Source organism: Dryobates pubescens, chromosome Z, assembly GCF_014839835.1.
Source record: "Dryobates pubescens isolate bDryPub1 chromosome Z, bDryPub1.pri, whole genome shotgun sequence".
Taxonomy (NCBI): domain Eukaryota; kingdom Metazoa; phylum Chordata; class Aves; order Piciformes; family Picidae; genus Dryobates; species Dryobates pubescens.
In genome coordinates, this window is record NC_071657.1 from 46,953,494 (window position 1) to 46,974,302 (window position 20,809).

At 44.0% G+C, this 20,809-nt stretch overlaps 1 protein-coding gene across 1 annotated transcript in view; it reads left to right on the top strand.

The window, feature by feature from the left end:
* Positions 1-20,269, top strand: part of SAXO1 (stabilizer of axonemal microtubules 1) — a 42,866-nt gene extending 22,597 nt beyond the window's left edge. The window contains exons 2-4 of the mRNA XM_054178795.1: positions 12,553-12,732; positions 13,700-13,905; positions 19,317-20,269. Coding sequence (XP_054034770.1) covers positions 12,553-12,732; positions 13,700-13,905; positions 19,317-20,269 — 1,339 coding nt within the window. The remainder of the gene's footprint in view (positions 1-12,552; positions 12,733-13,699; positions 13,906-19,316) is intronic.
* Positions 20,270-20,809: the final 540 nt, after the last annotated feature.

Genomic DNA, 20,809 nt, shown 5'->3' on the forward strand with positions numbered 1-20,809 from the left:
GCAACTGCTCCCTGACTCCATCTGCCAGCTCAAAAATTTCTCTCTACCTCTACCTGAAAGGAATTGTAATGAGGTGGAGGTTGGCCCCTTCTCTCTAGTATCAAGTGACAGGACCAGAGAAAATGGCCTGAAATTGTGCCAGGGGAGGCTTAGAGTGCATATTAGTAAAAATTTATTTATGTAAAGAGTGGTCAGGTATTGGAATAAGCTGCCCAGAGAGGTGGTAGAGTCACTATCCCTGGAAATGTACAAGAAATGTGTGTATATGGCACTTCTCAGGACTTAGTTAATAGCCATGATGGTGTTAGGTTGATTGTTGGACTTGATGATCTTAGAGGTCTTTCCCACCAAACCAATATTATGATTTGGTGATTTTGATACTGATACGTAAATGTCCTAGGTTTTTAATTACTGGAAATATCTTTCCATCTTTCTGTCTCATCTTGGAGAAATATCAAGTATGCACCTTCACTTAATGCATGATAGCGCTATAGAAGCTAAGATGTAAATCAAATTGGTATTTTCTCCATCATTTCTGGTTAGGTGCAGTCACTAAGTCTTGCATTTTAAAGTCACAAAATCAATCACAAAGATTTGTGTAAATTATTATCTGCAGTGATTGTGTTAATGTACTGAAATCTAAGACTTCTTGGGCTTGAAGCAGTAAGGCATTCTAGTACTTCATGACAGTTCTAATTACAATTTGGCTGCTCTCTCATTGGGGATTGAGAGGGATATGAAATTTTGTTCTTTGTTGGAGGGCACAGATAAATTGTTGTTTTGGTTTTGTGAAAGGTAAACCCATTATCATGCAAATATGGTATCCCTGGATGTGGATATCTGCCCAGTTAAAAACTTATTCTAATTTCAAAGGATACTCCTTTCACAAATAATTTACTAAAACTCTTGGACTGTTTGGACTTTTGTTCTGTTAATGTTTTGGGACATCTATGAAAAGTGGTGCAACCACTAATGTGCAGATAAGTCAAGAAATCTCTCTTGTTTAAGAAACTTACTTGCAAAGTTCCCTGGGTATCAGCCCTCAAGAACCGAGGGGTCCAGGGTGGTTGGACCTACTTCAAACAGGAGCTCTTGAAGGCACAGGAACTGGCAGTTCCCATGTGCCGAAAGATGAGCCGTCGGGGAAGGCCTGGATGAGCAAGCAGCTCCTGGAGGATTTAAGGGAAAAAAAGAGGCTGTATCACTTTTGGAAGGAGGGGAAGGCTTCTCCTGATATGTTTAAGGAACTTGTTAGATCATGTCAGAGAAAAATTAGAGAGGCAAAGGCAAAGGCCTGCAGAGCTGGCAGAAGGAGCCAGGGAGCTGCATAGTTTCCCTGTGTTCCAGGAGCAGAAGATTGGAGCTCTCCTCAGCCGCTTGGATCCCCACAAGTCCATGGGACCGGATGGGATCCATCCTAGGGTGCTGAGAGAGCTGGCAGATGAGCTGGCCAAGCCACTCTCCATCATTTTCCTCCAGTCCTGGCTCACTGGTGAGGTCCCAGATGACTGGAAGCTGGCCATTGTGATCCCCATCCACAAGAAGGGTCAGATGGAGGAACCTGGAAACTCCAGGCCAGTCAGCCTGACCTCAGTGCCAGGGAAAATTATGGAGCAGATTATCTTGGCGGCAGTAACTGAGCACCTGAAGGATGGCCAAGGGCTCAGGTCCAGCCAATGTGGATTTAGGAAGGGCAGGTCCCCTCTCCACCCTGATCTCCTTCTATGATCAGGTGTCCCGTCTGGTGAATGTGGGGAGGCCTGTGGATGTGGTCTACCTGGACTTCAGCAAGGGCTTTGACACCGTCCCCCACAGCAAACTGCTGTCTAAGCTGTCAGCTCGTGGCTTGGACCCCAACACCCTGTGCTGGGTTAGGAAGTGGCTGGAGGGCCAAGCCCAGAGAGTGGTGGTGAATGGTGCCACATCCAGCTGGCTGCCAGTCACCAGTGGCGTCCCCCAGGGATCAGTGCTGGGCCCCATGCTCTTTAACATCTTCATTGATGATCTGGATGAGGGGGTTGAGTCAGTCATCAGCAAATTTGCAGATGACACCATGTTGGGAGCAGATGTTGGTCAGTTAGAGGGTAGAAGCGCTCTGCAAAGGGACCTCGACCGACTGGACAGATGGGTGGAGTCCAACAGGATGGCATTCAACAAGTCCAGGTGCTGGGTGCTGCACTTTGGCCTCAACAACCCCATGCACAGCTACAGGCTGGGATCAGAGTGGCTGGAGAGCTGCCAAACAGAGAGGGACCTGGGGGTGCTGATTGACACCCACCTAAACATGAGCCTGCAGTGTGCCCAGGTGGCCAAGAAGGCCAATGGCATCCTGGCCTGCATTAGGAATAGTGTGGCCAGCAGGAGCCGGGGAGTCATTGTGCCCCTGGACTCTGCATTGGTTAGGCCACACCTTGAGTCCTGTGTCCAGTTCTGGGCCCCTCAGTTTAAGAAGGACATCGAGATACTTGAATGTATCCAGAGAAGGGCAACAAGGCTGGTTAGAGGCCTTGAGCACAAGCCCTATGAGGAGAGGCTGAGGGAGCTGGGATTGTTTAGCCTGGAGAAGAGGAGGCTCAGGGGTGACCTCGTTGCCCTCTACAACTACCTGAAGGGTGGTTGTAGCCAGGATGGGGTTGGTCTCTTCTCTCTAGCAACCAGCACCAGAACAAGGGGACACAGTCTCAAGCTGTGCCAGGAGAAGTTTAGGCTCGAGGTGAGGAGAAAGTTCTTAATTGAGAGAGTTGTTAGCCATTGGAATGGGCTGCCCAGGGAGGTGGTGGAGTCACCGTCCCTGGAGGTGTTCAAGAGGGGATTGGATGTAGCACTTGGTGCCATGGTCTAGTGATGAGGTCTGTGGTGACAGGTTGGACTTGATGATCTTTGAGGTCTCTTCCAACCTTGGTGATACTGTGATACTGTGATACTGTGAATTTTATTCCTAGTATCTAAAATCACATTGATAACAGTATGAAGAAACGGTGCAGTTCTTGTTTGTTTCCTGAATAGAATAGAATAGAATAAACCAGGTTGGAAGAGACCTTCAAGATCATCGTGTCCAACCTATCATGCAACACCACCTAATCAAGTAAACCATGGATCCAAGCATCCTGTCAAGCCTCGCCCTGAACACCCCCCAGCGACGGCGACCTCACCACCTCCTTGGGCTGCCCATTCCAATGGGCAATCACTCTCTCTGTGTTTGATCTGAGATTAGTAGGAAGATTATATTTAATACTTTGTTTTCTTTGTTGCACATGAGAACAGCAAGATGAAAGTCGTGAGTAAGGCCAAGAGTGGCTATGAAGTGCATAGTGAATTTAATGCAGAGGTTTGCTCAGAGTTTGCTTGGTTGTTAAAAGGATGACTATGATGACTCCTTGCAGATTTTGAAAGGCATACTCTGACAATGAATTGAAATAGTGAACCCCAAGGCTTTGTTGACTTCCAGGGTACTGTCATCTGTTCAGCTGCCCTGGATTCCTCCTGGTGGCTTTTTGAAGAGGATGAATTTGAAAGGCTGCACATTTGTATATTTCATTCTTTTGGCAGTGATGAGCATGTTACATTTAGATTTTTCTTTTTTGTTATTATTTGGCCTAAAATCACTGTAAAGACCATGTGTATGCAAATGTGTCAAACATTTCTTTCCCCACTGTAGTTTTTAATTATTTTGAAGTGATTACTTTAATATCCATCTGTTCTAGCATTTGGTGGTTATCTATTGGGAGAGAGTGAAGTCTGGTATCCAGGGTTCAGAGCTCTGATATGAAACAAATAAAAAGCTTCTGAGCTGTTTAGCAAATGGAGTCAACTTTACAAAGGCTTCAGTTTAATACTTTTTATACTGCTATGATCATAGGGGCTTCAAACTTCTCTCAAGGGATGTCCTGCTTCTATTGTGCATTTACTTTTTGTTTCAAAACTACTCACCATCTAAATGCAGAACCTTGCACTTTCCATATACCTCTGTTCACAATGTGTTTTATTTTTCCTGATACTAATACCATATTCAATATTTATATATAATATATTTTGATACTTTGCACATGGATGCTCTTTGTCCCTTCACAAACATATATATTCAGTCATCACTCATTTTTTTAACTCAGTCAGGTAGCTGGGCCACTTATTTCATCTTCATTGCTTGGAAGAGACAAGATTTGCACAAGGAAAGGATCATCTTCAGTGATTTTCTTTTTAGCCTGACCCTTGGCAATGAGTTCCTGCAATTAGAGCCTGCCCTGGTTTGTTGGCACATTTTTACAGCCCTATCTTTCTTTAGACATTGTCATAATTTCATCCAAACTAGAGATTTATATGATATTGACCTGCTCTGACCATTTACAGAATTTAGACATGGTACGAGAAGTAGAACATGTGACTGAGATGTTGCTTTTTCCCCATGAGTGATGGGCTGAGGACAAGTGTTTTTGCCAAGGAAAACTAAACTCTCCAAAATCACAGTTCAGCCTTTCATCATTTTTCTCAAGCAGTAGCACCACGGCATCCATGACTTCTATGGACAAGCATTAATATCAGTAAGCTACAACTGTGCTAAATTAGGATTTTAATATCACAACTTTCTTACTAATCCACCTGCATTTTAAGTCCATGGTGATAATATTTTGTTATTAATCATAAGCATTAAAAATAATCAGTTAAGTCTGAGAGGCCTATCTTGAGGAATTCATAAATCTTACAGGATTCCTCCTCTTTCTTCTCTGGAGGAGGCTATGTTTTATCTCCAGTTGGCACAGAACTGTGTTGGTCAGGAAGATTGCAGTGAATGCAGAAATCGAATTCAAATACCCTGAATTCTGGTCCTGAACTGTGGCTCCAGATTGTCATTTCTTGTTTAAACAAGTATATAATGTAAGAGGGTAAATTGTTCACAGGGTTCATCTCAGCTTCTATTTAGATTACAGAACTTGAGGGGCTGGAAATGACCTCAAAAGATCATCTAGTCCAAATCCCCATCCAGAGGAGGATCACCTAGAGCAGGTCACACAAGAATGACTCCAGGTGGGGTCCACTAGGACTCCAGCCTGTTCCAGTGTTTTGTCATTCTCACAAAGTTTTTCCTTACGTTCATGTGGAAACTCCTATGCTCCAACTTGAATCCACTGCCCCTTGTCCTGTCATTTGACATCACCGAGGAGAGCTTGGCTTTGTTCTCTTGACATTTGCCCTTCACATATTTATAAACATTAATGAAGTTACTTCTCAATCTCCTTCTCTCCATGCTAAAGAGACCTAGCTCCCTCAGCCTTTCCTCAGAAGGGAGATATTCTACTATCTTAATCATTTTTGTGGCTCTGAGCTGGACTCTTCCAAGCAGTTCCCTGCCTTTCTTGAAATAAGGGGCCCAGAACTGGACACAATATTCCAGATGTGGTCTCACCAGGGCAGAGTAACCACTTTGAAGGCAAGGGATCTGCATTCTTTTTACCATCAAAGAGTCTACTATTCTTAGTAACAAAAAACCTTATGTGTTTCCTTGTTGTTGTATATTATTACTAATATTGTCTGGGTGAACTTGATAGACCTCGATCAAGTAAAGTGCAATTTGCACAAATGAAAATCAAATCAGAATTAACCAACCCCCCCCCCCCCGCCCCAATCCTATCAGACAAGCGCAACAAATGTCAAAATTTAGGTGTCACCAGTTTTCAGAAAATAGAGTACAGCTTGATAGTTGCAACATTGAGATGTTTATAGAGTAACTTCAAATGTTCAGCTTTTACATTAGTGTGCCATCTTGCTGCAGTCACACAGGAAGGACTCTTCAGTACTGAAGAATCATGTAGTTGTTTTAGAAATATTCATCATGTCAGAAGAAGTAGCATAGTGTAAGAAACCTCAAAATCTAGCATTGTTCCATTCCTTGCTGTTAAAGAGTTCTGCTCTGCTATTTGTATCAGTCTCTAGCAAAAAACCAACCAACCAAATAAACAACCAACAAAAAACCCCAGGAATATCTGGATGCAGAAGCAAAGCTTTTATAGAATCATATACTGGTTCTGAATGGTGATCATTTTTGCTCATAACCTGTAATACAGTGAATGTTACTGCAAAATATGTGAGCATGCATGATAATTTAGTGCAAAATAATAGAAGACAAAACATTCAGTCCAGGATGGGTTTGTTTGAGGCAAAGAGGTAACTCTGAATTATCTTGTTCTGTTGTTGTTGTGTGCTCTGAAGTTCAACAAAGAAAGCAGAATTTTACACTTGAGGAGTGGGTGAATACTTGAGGTGTAAAGACAGATTATGCTGAAGACTTAACATCATCCTACGGCAAAGAGCTTGGCAAATTGGGACTGCTGCTATCTGCAGGAGATCCTGACCTTTTTTTTTGCATCCTAGGCTGCTGAGGAGTCCTTCAGCTTTCACTTGGTCATCAATGCAAGAGGAAAAATGGCAGGTTCTGAAAGTGGTTGTTCCTTACCTGCTCCTCTGGGGTCTTCAGAGGAGTACCTGCATTACACACCCTTGTCCTGCTGATCCACAGGACCTCTCAACTTCCCTAGTGCCAACAGTGCTACTGGACTGGTGTAGAACACTGCCTCTTAAAAACATTGATTAGGATGTGGGATGCAGCACAGAGCCTGCCTGCTATAGCAGAGAGCTGCACAAAGCCTCTACTCTAGACCATTGGGGAAACTGGTGTTGCAAGTAAGCCCTCTCTAAACTCTGTGCTTGCAGATGAGATGTAATGTGTTATTAACTGATGAAGTGCTGTTAATCTGCTCCTGATCAGATATTCCTTATTTGTAAAACACCACTGTGGGCAGCTGTCTGCATTGTATGCATGACCATGATGAACTAGGTGGTATAGCTGTTTTCCACACTCCAGTCTCAGTGCCATTTGACCATAAAAAGATAACATAAGGACCTCATCCACACAGTCCAAATCTAAGCTAGCGACTAGCTTGCTGTGTCCTAGACTTCATGAGAGTAGGGGGATGAAAGGGCACTCAAGGGTGATGTGAAGCCAGCAGATTTGAAACAGAAAGAATAGGTTGATGATTTTCTCTTGGAGAATGAAGAATAATTCTTAGGAATTCTGGAAGACCACAAGTGTGGGCACAAAGTGTCCATGAAGTATGTGTTTGGACAGTTTTTATGATGAAATCCATTCCAGCAAGGTGACATGTACCAGCAAGAGTGCACATATTAATATATTTTTAAAAATTTTCCTGTTTGTCTGTCCTCCAGTTACAGGAAAGATGGAATTTGACAAGGTTTCTAAGAGAGTGGGCATGACTTTCTTCTCCCTTCTCCCCCTCCAATCCCTAGCCTGAAAGTCTTTTGTCTAATATTTTAACTGGCAGGGATAGCCTGTTTTACTTCCTCTAAAGACTTCCTTTGGGTCCATACTCACAACTTCTCTAAGGCAAAAATAATTTATGATTTCAAAGAAGGATTTGTAAGATGAGTGAGAAGCTGGCTTGTCAAAAAAGATTTTATTTGAGCCCTCTTGGCCCTTCTTCCTTCTTGTGCTAGTCTGAAAAATGATTCAGTATATGAAGGTGTACTCTTGAATACACGAGAGGTTACCTGTATAAATTTAGGTAATCAGCCAACTACTGATCTTAAACTGCTTGATGTTTTATTTAATGGGGAATTTGTAAAGTATAGAACCCCTCTCAAATGAATATTTCATCTTGTAGCACTGGAAAACATGCATCCAGGAGAGAACACTCTGACCTTGACAGGAATAATATATGAGACCTAAAACTAGAGACTTTGTCCTCTCACTTTAATTCCTGTGGCCTGGTTCCTGAAATCCTAAATCAGTACCCTTCAGAATGACTCTACCAGTTTTGACTCAAAACAGAAGGGACATAACCTGTAATGTTTCTGGGAAGACATCTGAGAGTGGGATCTCAAAGGTCTTTTTTTTTGACTGGATGAATCTTGAGCGTCTTTCTTTTGTCTGGTCCCAATGTGGAAAGAAGGAAGTCACCAATGATGACTGATCCATCATGGCATTTAGTTTTAGGAGTGGGCTTCCTCAGAAGAAAAAAAGAAAAGAAAAAAAAAAGAGGAGGGTAATTGTTATTGGTGATTCCCTCCTGAGGGGAACAGAGGGCTCCATATGTCAGCCAGAGCCATCTCATAGGGAACTCTGTTGTTTCCCAGGAGCCCAAGTTAGAGATGTTACCAGAAGGCTGCCTAGCCTGGTGCAGCCCTCTGACTACTATCCCTTACTAGTTACGCAGTTAGGGAATGATGATGTTGCAACCAGAACTCCCAGGGCTGTCAAAAATTACTTCAGGGCCCTGGGAGACCTGGTGGAGGGGACAGGGGCACAAATAATTTTTTCATCCATACCATTAGTTGCAGGAAGCAATACCATAAGGAACAGGTCAGCAGCTATAGTCAACAAGTGGCTTAGAGGCTGGTGCAACCAAAAGAATTTTGGTTTTTTTTTTATCTTGGAGAACTTTCTACTGCACCAGGCCAGCTGGCAACAGATGGAGTACATCTGTCCCAGAGGAGGAGAAAGGTCACAGTATATGAGAATGGCCTATCCCTCAAAGGGAAAAAGATTCTGGGAAGGGAATTGGCAGCTCTTATCGACAGGGCTGTAAACTAGTTTTGAAGGGAGAAGGGGCTGAAACTAATCCCCTCAGGCAGGAGTCTGGGGGTGATAAGATAGAGTCAGAGGTGAAACCAGCAGCCCAGCTGCAGTGCATGTACACTAATGCACGAAGCATGGGCAACAAACAAGAGGAGCTGGAAGCCTTGTTACATCAGGAGAGTTATGATGTAGTTGCCATCAGAGAGACATGGTGGGACGACTCACATGACTGGAGTGCTGCAATTGATGGCTACAGGCTCTTCAGGAGAGACAGGCAAGGCAGAAGGGATAGAGGGGTGGTCCTGTACATCAGGGAGGCACTAGATGCCATTGAGATGGAGATTAGGGATGATCGGGTTGAGTGCTTGTGGGTAAGAATTAGAGGGAAGACCAGCAGGGCAGACATCCTGGTTGGAGTCTGTTATAGACCACCCACCCAGGAGGAAGATGTTGATGAAGCATTCTATAGGCAGCTTAGGGCTGCCTCAGGATCGCCAGACCTTGTTCTCATGGGCGACTCCAACCTGCCTGACATCTGCTGGGATCTCAACACAGCAGAGAGGAGACAGTCTAGGAGGTTCTTAGAATGTATGGAGGACAGCTTCTTATCCCAGGTGCTGGGCGAGCCTACCAGGGGTAAGGCTATGCTTGACCTCCTCTTCACCAACAGGGAAGGGCTGGTGGGTGATGTGGTGGTCGGAGGCTGTTTAGGGGCCAGGGACCACGAGATAATTGAATTTTCAGTATTCGGTCAAGCTAAGAGGGGCAGCAAGAAGACCTCCACTCTGGACTTCCAGAGGGCAGACTTCAGGTTGCTTAAGGAACTAACTCAGAGGGTTCCTTGGGAAACAGCCCTTAAAAACAAAGGGGTCCAGGAGGGCTGGACCTGCTTCATGGAAGAACTCTTGAAGGCGCACGAACAGGCTGTGCCAATGTGCCGGAAGATGAGCCGCCGGGGCAGATGGCCAGCCTGGATGGGTGATGAGCTTCTAAAAGAACTAAGGGAAAAAAAGAGGGTGCATCACCTTTGGAAGAAAGGTGAGGCAATGCATGGAATGTTGAAGGATGTTGCTAGATCATGTAGGAAGAAAATTAGGGAGGCAAAAGCACATTTGCAGCTTAGACTGGCCTCTGCTGTGAAGGACAACAAAAAGTCCTTCTATAAATACATCAATAGCAAGAGGAAGGGCAAGGACAACCTCCACTCCTTGGTGGACACAGAGGGAAACGTTGTATCAAAGGATGAGGAAAAGGCAGAGGTACTTAACACCTTCTTTGCCTCAATTTTTACTAGTAGGACAGAACGTCTTCCAGACAGCTGGCCTGCAGAGCTGGCAGAAGGAGCCAAGGAGCTGCATAGTTTCCCTATGTTCCAGGAGCAGGTGATTGAAGCTCTCCTCAGCAGCTTGGATCCCCACAACTCCATGGGACCAGATGGGATTCATCCTAGGGTGCTGAGAGAGCTGGCAGATGAGCTGGCCAAGCCACTCTCCATCATTTTTAGGAAGTTGTAATGGGTTGGGGCAGACCCCCTCCCCACCACAGGCAGAAATAACGACTCAGACAAACGGATTGCAAAAGTGATGAAAGTTTAAATAGAAAGCGGTGAATGTTACAGAAAACCCAAAGCGCAGTGACAAAGAAAGATCCCATCCCCACCTGAGGGTGCATCCAAAACCCCCAGGGCTCCTTCTTCCCCCTCCCTCTGCTGGGCTAGTCTCAGCTGGCCAGGCCTGAGACTGCCCATCCCCCTGTGGCCTTGGGCCCAATCAGGCCCATGGCCGGGAGATCTCTCCCCCAGTTACCAAGTCTCGGAGAGGGAAGGAAAGAGGAAGTGCCAGACCCCACCGCAAAATTTATAGTGGTGCAAGGGATTATGGTAGAAATACCTAATTTCCTGAGTCCACCCTCTGGGATGGACTTCTGGACACAGGAAACACCCCTGCAGCAGAGGGCACCCAGCCCAAACTGCGACAGAAGTCCTGGCTCATTGGAGAGGTCCTAGAGGACTGGAAGCTGGACAGCGTGGTGCCCATCCACATGAAGGGCCGGTTGGATGAGCCAGGGAATTATAGGCCTGTCAGCCTGACCTCAGGGCCAGGCAAGATTATGGAACAGGTCACCTTCAGTGCAATCACACAGCACTTACAGGATGGCCAAGGGATCAGGCCTAGCCAGCATGGATCTGGAAGGGCAGGTCCTGCCTGACCAACCTGATCTCCTTCTGTGATCAGGTGACCCGCCTGGTGGATGTGGGGAGGTCTGTGGATGTAGTCTACCTGGACCTCATCAAGGCCTTTGACACCGTCCCCCATAGCAAACTCCTGGCCAAGATGTCAGCCTATGGCTTGGATGGGAGCACACTGCGATGGGTTAGGAACTGTCACTGCTGGGCCCCGTGCTCTTTAACATCTTTATTGATGATCTGGACAGTGGATTGTGTCCATCATCAGTAAATTTGCAGATGACACCAAGCTGGGGGCAGGAGTTGATCTGCTGGAGGGTAGGAAAGGCTCTGCAGAGGGACCTCGACAGGCCGGACAGATGGGCAGGATCCAGCGGCATGAGATTGAACACATCCAAATGCCGGGTTCTGCACATTGGCCACAGCAACCCCATGCAGAGCTACAGGGTGGGGTCAGAGTGGCTGGAGAGCAGCCAGGCAGAGAGGGACCAGGGGGTGCTGGTCGATGGTAGGCTGAACATGAGCCTGCAGTGTGCCCAGGCAGCCAGGAGGGCCAATGGCATCCTGGCCTGCATCAGGAACAGTGTGGCCAGCAGGAACAGGGAGGTCATTCTGCCCCTGTACACTGCACTGGTTAGGCTGCACCTTGAGTTCAGTTCTCGGCCCCTCAGTTTAGGAAGGATGTTGACTTGCTGGAGCATGTCCAGAGAAGGGCAACAAAGTTGGTGAGGGGTTTGGAACACAAGGCCTATGAGGAGAGGCTGAGGGAGCTGGGGTTGCTTAGCCTGGAGAGGAGGAGACTCAGGGGTGACCTTATTGTTCTCTACAACTACCTGAAGGGAGGTTGTAGACAGACGGATGTTGGTCTCTTCTCCCAGGCAGCCAGTACCAGAAGAAGAGGACACAGTCTCAGGCTGCACCAGGGGAGGTTTAGGTTGGATGTTAGGAAGAAGTTCTATACAGAGAGAGTGATTGCCCATTGGAATGGGCTGCCTGGGGAGGTGGTGGAGTCACCATCATTGGGATTGTTCAGGAGGAGACTTGATGGGGTGCTTGGTGCCATGGCTTAGTTGATTAGGTGGGTTGGATTGGTTGATAGGTTGAATGATCTTGAAGGTCTCTTCCAACCTGGTTTATTATTATTATTATTATTATTATTATTATTATTATTATTATTATTATTATTATTATTATTACTACTACTACTATCCTCATTGTTGTCATGTTGGTGCATGCTGTGGAGAGAGGTTTTGTAATATCCAGACTGAATTGCTTTCAGAAAGAGATGGGCAGAGGAATGCTGCCCAGCTCTGAGTGAATACACTTCCAAACCCTTTTGCTCACCTGTCTACACAAGTAAGTTCTATGAATGGGCAAAATAAGAAAATAAATTTATGAGAAATGGAACAAAAAGGACATTAAATAAGTTTCTGTTCCAGCACAATACGATGTACTTGGGTGTCTCTCACTTTAACTTTCCTCCCCAACTTTTTTTTTTTCCCTATTTTTTTTTTTTCTGGTGAACTGGCTTCTGCTGAACAGGCTGGTTTTGTTAGCTCCACGGAATTTTCTGACTTCAGGCTATAGCAGTAGGCAGAAATAACCTTTGCGCAGGTTATGCTTTTGCACTTAAAATAATTAAGGCTGTATCAGACATTGCAGTTCTTGGTTATCCATTATCATGTAGCAGCAATCTGCAGCTGGCTTATACAATGAGGTATTAAAAATCAGGTATTTGTGATTCGCTAACTCCTGTTAGTGCTGTTTTTTTCCCTTGCAGATGTCACCATTGTCTACGTCTGCCCAACTGGCCCTATGAGAAGAGTGAGAAGCCATGCATGGTGTCAGAGTACATGGAGAGATACCCCCATTATCCTGTCACTGTTCCCAGAGACCCATTTAAGCCAGAGAGAGCGCACATGACCATGCAGATACCTATGGAAGGCATCTCAACTACAAAGTATGAAAAATAGTGAGAGTGAGAACTGTACTTAATATATGCATGTGTGTGTGAGAGACATTGATAGTGGGGAAAAAATTACTTTTTCACCAGGGTTGTTGGAAAAGAACAATATTGCAGTTGTACAAAAACTCATGAAGGTTTTATGAAGGAGGCCCTTTCCCACCCAGCGTCGGTCCAAACTCAAAGTGTAATATTAATATAGATGCTGTACTGACCATTTTTCTCAGCTGGCTGCTAATGGTGTAGCACCCCAAAGGTAAAGTACTCTCTTAGAGCCTGACTTAACTCGTGACAGGCAGCAGACTCTCTGCCCTGCACCAAAGGATCTGTGCAGAGAAATAGGTTCAGATTAGTGAATGTCAGATGGTGATGTTATTTTTCTCCTCCAACTTGTTTCTGTAAGGTTTTGTTTAATTAAGTAACATTACTCCAATATCTTAAAATAGCTCTTTTACAGCAGTATCTGCAAAGCTGACAGTCTGATCATGCTGATGTTTGTCTCCTCAACTGCTGTTTTGCTGTAGAATGATTTTTTATTTTCTTGGGATGAACAACATGTCATACACTGTCTTGACTAGGAAAGATATTGTTGCCTGTCTCATTTGTTTTCCATGCATGCTACATATCCTGCTGTAATTATCAGGCTTCAAAAAAAGTTATGTCTTCTAGTGTAACTCCACGGTAAAGCAGAGAGAGCTTTGTGTAAAACCGTCAGCTACACTGGATGGAAAGAACAGGGCCTGCCTCAGTCTGTCTAAAACTGCCTCAGTTCCTTTTTTGGAGTCCAGGTTTCCAAATATGAAAGGCTTGTGTGTTTCATTAACCAGTTGTACCCTATCCAGACTTTCTTAGGCAGTGGAGGTAAGGGGAGTATTAGTTTATTTTTGTGTCTAAAAAAAGGAACATAATTTTTTTCCTTAATGATTTTTTTTTTCATTTCCCACAATGAAATTATTCTTTACAGGAGTGATTACATAGCTCATGAAGTGCTACCACAGAAAACTAAAACACCTGAAAAGCATGTCAAGACTGATGAATGCATGGATTTGACCTCCACTTACAAACAAGATTATAACTGTTATCCTGTCTCTCAAGTACTCCCACCAGGCCTCCCTTGTGTGAGAAGACATATTCCCAACACCAAAATGGATATGAGAACCACTTATGAAAGTATGTGCCTTGCAGATTCTTTTGGGACTTCACCAGTAGCATAATTTTTGGAGAAGATGGATCAAAACAGTGTACAGTTAATATTCCTTCTCTGTGTGTATGCCAACAAGGGGTGCAGGAACCACACAGACACAAGTGTTGGAAATATAGCCCCATGTTAATGGAGTCTCTCTGAATCTTCCCATTGGAATCTCTTTGAAATCATCTCCTTTGCAGGTCTGACAGCTCAGCAGGCATTGTAGATAGAAGTAGGGCCATGTAAACTCCTGAAAGTCAGGGCAAGAGCACCATCTTTAATGTATAGTGAGCCCACTGCAGGGGTGGTCCACACATTCAGTGGATAAGATGCGTCTAAAATACGCAGAATTTGCTAGATCATGAACCATAAGACCCTTTTTGTGTGTACTGCGGAGTTAATCTATGGATGTGCAAGAGATGTATATGGGAATTACAGACACAGACAAATTCCATGCAAATGTCCAAAGCAGTCAAAACTTTTACTCCTGATAAAAGAGGTGAACTGTACATCCAAATATGCCCTTGTTTCTCAGTAACAGTGACTTGGTGTAGGTGGTTTGTCTCTGGTGGGGGGCTTTGTTCCTTCCTCTCCACCAGCATGAATTCTCTTCTGTGTGCACTGGGAGAAAAGTATGTTACAGAGGCACAGCAACTGCACTAATTTTGGTTGTCAGTCATAAGTAGAAAATCAGAGGATTTTGCCTCCTCCCTGCACACCTTCCATCTAGGTAACATTTCCAGGCAGATAGTTAGCATTTGTGTATTTCTTAAAATAATGTAGACAATTTAGGTTTGTTTGTTTTATTTTATTTTTCTGTCATTATTATTATGCTGTGCGCATATAAAAGCTTATGATTGGTGCTGGCTTTGATATTTGCCCCAATACAGAGAAACAAATGTTTTCCCTAAAAACTCAAAATGGTAAAGGAAGTAAGGAAAACGCAGGCACATGACTGCAGTGTTAATATTACCCAGCTGAAATGACCGAAAAGAAGACTTTTTTTGTAGCAGCATGTTTGCTACAGCATAAACTGGAGTTTTTACATTAAGAACAGAGTTTTTACATTAAGAACAGAGTTTTCACATTAAGAACACAGGGAATGTTGTCTATTTAGAATTACTTGAGTCATGAAGACTATGACCAATGTTTGTACTTCGAACACTTTGTTTTATGTAGGCAGTGCCACCAGAGGATATTCATTGGAATGCCTGCAACCAAGCCATTGAAAAATGACTGCTTTGTGCAAGCAGAAGATCTTACCTTCTGTGTTTATATATCTTTAACTTCTCTGTATCTGAATCAGATGTGCATCTTTGTCCTTTATCAGTGAGCACTTTGTCACTCCAGAGCTTTAATGAAATGTATCACAGCCACATTTTATTATATGCTGCAATAGTTTTCCAAAACACTGTAAATGGAAATATTTGTTTAAACTCCCTCAAAGGTCAAGTTGCATACTGAGTTAATTCCCTTTTAAAAGACCAGGTTTGTGAAAACACAAAAGTTGTCATATTGTTATTCTATAAGCAGTATTGATCAATACTCAAGTATTAAATTTTAAACCATGTTAATTATCATAATTCAAATATTTAAGCAGCATATGAAACAGTACTGCATTGTTACTAAATTACCTTCCCTACTGTATTGTCATGCTCCTTTGCTCTAAATATACTGTATCCCAAACAACACTGCAGATTTAAAATGATGCTATTGCATACCACGATCAGTATCAGCTGACTTAACACATTAGAGTTTCAAAATTCTCACCTCCTCTAAGCTATGCAAGTGTAGCTGTTTCTGTGCATCTGCAGGTACATAACCTAATTTCAGTTTCGTCTTTCTTAAGTTATATTGAGATGTGTCTAACCCTCCAATAACATATAGTTCATATTCCCTGTTCCCACTAAGGGATGGTAGCACTACCTTGAGTCCAGTGTCCAGTTCTAGGCCATTCAATTTAAGAAGGACATTGAGACACTTGAAAGTGTCCAGAGAAGGGCAATGAGGCTGGGGAGAGGTCTGGAGCACAGCCCTGTGAGGAGAGACTGAGGGAGCTGGGGTTGTTTAGCCTGGAGGAGGCTCAGGGGAGACCTTATTGCTGTCTACAAGTACCTGAGGGGAGGTTGTAGCCAGGTGGGGGTTGGTCCCTTCTCCCAGGCAACCAGTCTCAAGCTGTGTGAGGGGAAGTTTAGGCTGGAGTTGAGGAGAAAGTTCTTCCCAGAGAGAGTAATTGGCTACTGGAATGTGCTGCCCAGGGAGGTGGTGGAGTCCCCATATCTGGAGGTGTTCAAGAGGGGATTTGACGTGGCACTTGGTGCCATGGTGTAGTTAGTCATGAGGTGTTGGGTGCCGGATTGGACTTCATGATCTCTAAGGTCTTTTCCAACCTTACTGATTCTGTGACCTGTCTGCACAGTGCAGCACGGAGCGCTGCTGCCGCCTGCTGGCTGCCCCTGGACATGACACCTCTCTGCCAACACCCCTCTTGCTGTGGCTGTCTTGTGAGGTTCTGTGCCTTTGCCACTTCTGAGTTTTGCTTTAACTGCAGTCATTAACGCAGCTATGGGAGCAGGCAGGGCTCTCCCTGAAACTGGTGCACACTGCATTGCAGTGGCTTCTACAGAAGATTTGAGCACTAGCTGAAGAACATCTGCCGCACTGGTGTTCAAACCTCCCCTTGGTCTTTCCTGGGCTCTGTAGTGTGTCTGGAGGGCAGAGGAGGGTAAGCAAATGGGGAGAACCATGGAGAAGCAAAGTTTCCTGCCACTTCTCTGTCACCCTGGGTTGTTGGTGAATTGTAAAACTTGGAGCTGGAAGCTGCTGCTTCTCTGGTGTGACCCTGGCACCTTCAGATGAGCTCTGGTCTGCTCTGGAGATTCAAAAGGGTCTTTTGGCCTCTTGGGCACATTGTTAAGTTGTGCATCACTAAATTGAGGAGGTTAGAGTTATATATAGGTTCAGGAAGACCCAGGTGCTGAGGGATAGGCCACTGGTGATGGGGTGGGCATCCCTTCCACCTTGGGAAGTCCCTGACTCACTGGGGGTGATGTACTGGGGAAGGACTGCTCTGGCCACGCTCACCTGGCTTGTGCTGCATTTCCCTCTAGTCAATCAGCTAAGCTGTTGTGGCTGAGGCATCAACAGATGTCTCAGGCTGAGGCATCTTTCTCTGGTCTGCTGGAGCTGGCTGGCCAGCAGGTTTTGCTTCTCAGGGAAGAACTGGATGCCTCCTCCTGATCATTTGGACTTGGTGATCTTGGAGGTCTCTTCCAACCTGCTTGATTCTGTGATTCTGTGATCAGCTCACACTAAGTAAAATAAATCCATAGTGCCTGTGAGCTCTCCAAATGTGTAGAGCTTGTAAATTGTAAAAACTGAAGACAGATGGACTTGTTTGTTGTCTTTTTAATATTTTGTGAAAGCTATAGTTAAGTCCAAAACATGCAGACTATTTTCCAGCAAGGCTGCCAGGAGAATGTAAAAAGAGGTCTTGGTAACTTTTGGCTGTCATTTGAAATGTATCTATGAACAAGCCCTTGCTTAGAGGTGTGCTGAATCTCATTAGCTTCTCAGTTTTAACACTTTATTAATACACCCCCTTTAACAGCACACATAAATGCTCACGATTCACCCTGCTGGAAAATTATGTACTCTAGATATGAGCACAAGTGTGGTGGTGCCTGGATATCTCCTACTGCCTCAGGGAAACAGGAGCACCTGGAGCATTTAAACACTCCTCATGCTATCAGGGCACACAGCTTGGGCTTCAGTGATGCCAACAATAGCAAATAAATGTCAATGCTGGTTTACAAAGGCAGGCCCATGTTCTCCATTGACTAAACTAATCAGCAGCATGAGTGCAGATCTGTACCCAAGGGCCAGCGTGCTCACTGGGAGCAGTATGGTGCTATGGCTGCTGTTTCCTCTCTTGTGCCAGGGCAGCACAAATTTACTTGAATGGGAAGGGCTTTAAAGGGACACCTAACATGACAAAAAGTTTGGGTTTTTTGGGGTCATCTTCATGTTGTAATGAACACATCCTTTGTGTCATTTTGTTTCTGCAGTACAATAGCCACTGCCATTCAAAAGAAAATTGTAGAATTCACATGTCCTGAAAATTATTTGTGTCATTTACTCTCTAGTACTTTGAAATCTAGACTTGCTTCCTGCACAGAGTCAGCTGGAAGCTTATTTGCCTCAAGACTTTCAATGTGGTTTGAAAGGAGAGAAAATGTAAATAATAATAATAATTTTAAAAAAATAAATCTTGGGTTACCTCCAAGACTATTTAATTTCAGCTTCCTACCAGCAACCATAATGCTTTCTAGGCAAAGCTGAATTTGCACAAGATTACTAGGAAGGTGGAAAAAATATGATCTTGTGGCTGCAGCACTATTTGGAGAGCTAGGCAGCTTTGCAATAAATTTCTATTGTGCCTGACTGCAAATCATTTTAAGTCTTAATGCTTCAGTTTTTCCCTTGGTGTCCTGCCAAGGAAGGAAAGTATGAATGTCTCTAAAGTGCTGCCTAAAACATTTTCTTAGTCATGAATGTGTATAGCAAGGTTTCTGGAATATGGACCACCTCTGCAATATAAACCAGTGTAGGCTTGGTCTGTAAATTCCAGTGCAGTTATTGTAGTAAAGAAGAATCTGAGGCAGAGCTACAAGCTCCTTCTTGGTGCCTGCTTGTACTGGCAGCAGGAATACCATAGAGAACATAGGGCAAGAGCTGAGGAAATGATACACGGCACAGCTTGCTGACACCAGCATGCGCTGCAAAACTCAGCAAGCAGTGGGCAGCATCACATCTGTGAAGCTGAGAAATCAGGTCATCCCTAAACAAGAGGGTGCCAAGAGAAAGGGCAGCTCTGCAGCTTGGCCTTTAGAGTGAAATGGCAGTTACCTGGTTCTCCTCGCCTCAGATTTACTCTGGGAGTAAAGAGTAACTGAAAAGTCTTCTGCAGACATAGATGTACTCTTGGCTGTGCCAGCAGCAACATAGCTGCAAGAAAATATATTAAAGAGGTTCACTTCCAGGATTTGTGGCTGACTGAGCATGAGGACAGCACTCACTCAGTCACCTGTAGAAAATGTTTTTGCAAGACTATGAATGTAATTTAATCTTCCCACATTGTCTTTCATTGTAGGTATGGATGGGTACAGGACTATTTTTATTCCATCTTCTGTATAGATGCCAAGAACTTTTAGGGGTTAAAACACTAGTGTACATTGTGTTACATAGCAGCTCTTAATGGAATTTGTCAATCATGAAAACATAAAAAAAATTATTGCAATCAAAAAAGTATCAATCAAAACATAATATACTATATGCCAAAACTTACTAGAAAACTTCAGCTGAGCACTTAAATTTGACTCCTCATATGTTTCAGATGACTATGTGCTACAGAATGGACTGAAGGCTGAGCCGATCAGACCAAATGACAATTTGCACCCACTAGAAGAAAAAACTAACCACCAAACTGTTGCCCAGCATGACTATCTCTACAGGGGACCAATTGTCACTCAAAGCTGCAAACCTCGCATGCTGGTTCAGAAAACCAAGGATCCCTTTGACAATATAACTAATTATAGGGTGAATTACGTGCCACATCCTCTGGAGAAACGTTATGTCCATGAAAACGAAAAATACAAGGTCAATAAGGTCCCATTAGATGGACTCACTACCCACAAAGTGTCTTATAAGGGGCTGGCTGGTCAGCCAGCCAAGCCTGCAAAACCAGAACAACAAAAGCTTCTCCATGATCTTCCATTTTCCTCTATAACTGAATTTCAGGAAAAATACCAACCCTGGCCACAGCCTCCCATGTTCACCAAAAAACCTGAGGTATATCTTCCTCCTCTGGAGAAAATGGACCTTCACAGCACTACTCAGACACATTACAAGCACTCAAATGGTAAACCGGCCAAGACATGTAAACCTTCAGCCCAGGCTACAAAAAGTACTGAGCCATTCAGTAACTCTTCTGTAATGAGGGAAGACTATAAACCTCTGCTTTGCAAGAGACTGAACCCTATTATTCATGCTCCAGAGCTGACTTGCCCAACGCAACCAATGGATTGTGCGACTACCTTTCAGACCCACTATGTGCCTCATTCTCTCACAGTTACAAAGAGCTGTAAACCTAGCTGCTCAGACACAAAGCATCACTCTCCACTAGATGCTAAAACCATCTACGCTACCACCTACACACCAAAGGGCATTGTTAGGTGCTTGGCAACTTACAAAGACCCACCTGGTTACACCTTTGAGGGAATTAGTGCTGATGGTCACAAACTCTATCTTCCTTCTTCCAAGAGTAAGTATCTGGAAGATGAACACTGAAGAAAAAGGAGTGGATACAGCCTTCTTGAAAAAGGATTCAAAGAGAAGAGCCTCATCAAGGTACAAATGACAGCTTGCGATTGTGACCATCTTTTAAACCAATCACTGATTTACTTTTGGGGAGCTCTTCAAATAAACTTAGTTAACAGACTTTGGCTTTTTCAGGATCATTTGTACAAATGGAAAACAAAGTCCAGTGACACATTTATCCTTTTTTCTCTGTTGTTTGTTTTCCTTGTCTAACTCTTGCTCTTTAATCAAGAGAGCTATCATCCTTAGACACTAAAAGAGACGACTTGTAGTAATATATGTCATCATTAGTGTAATGGATTTTCAGCCACATACATGACAGCAGTAGAACAGCCTCTTCGTATGGATTTCATACTGTGAAAATCACATCAAAGATGTGTACAAAAGGCACAATTACTGGATAAATACTAATGAAAATTGTGCCTTTGTTAATTGTGACACTGGGCTGCTCAGAGCTAGGCTATCAGATATGAGGATATCATGCCAAAGGTACCAACTGAGGCTTGAAGG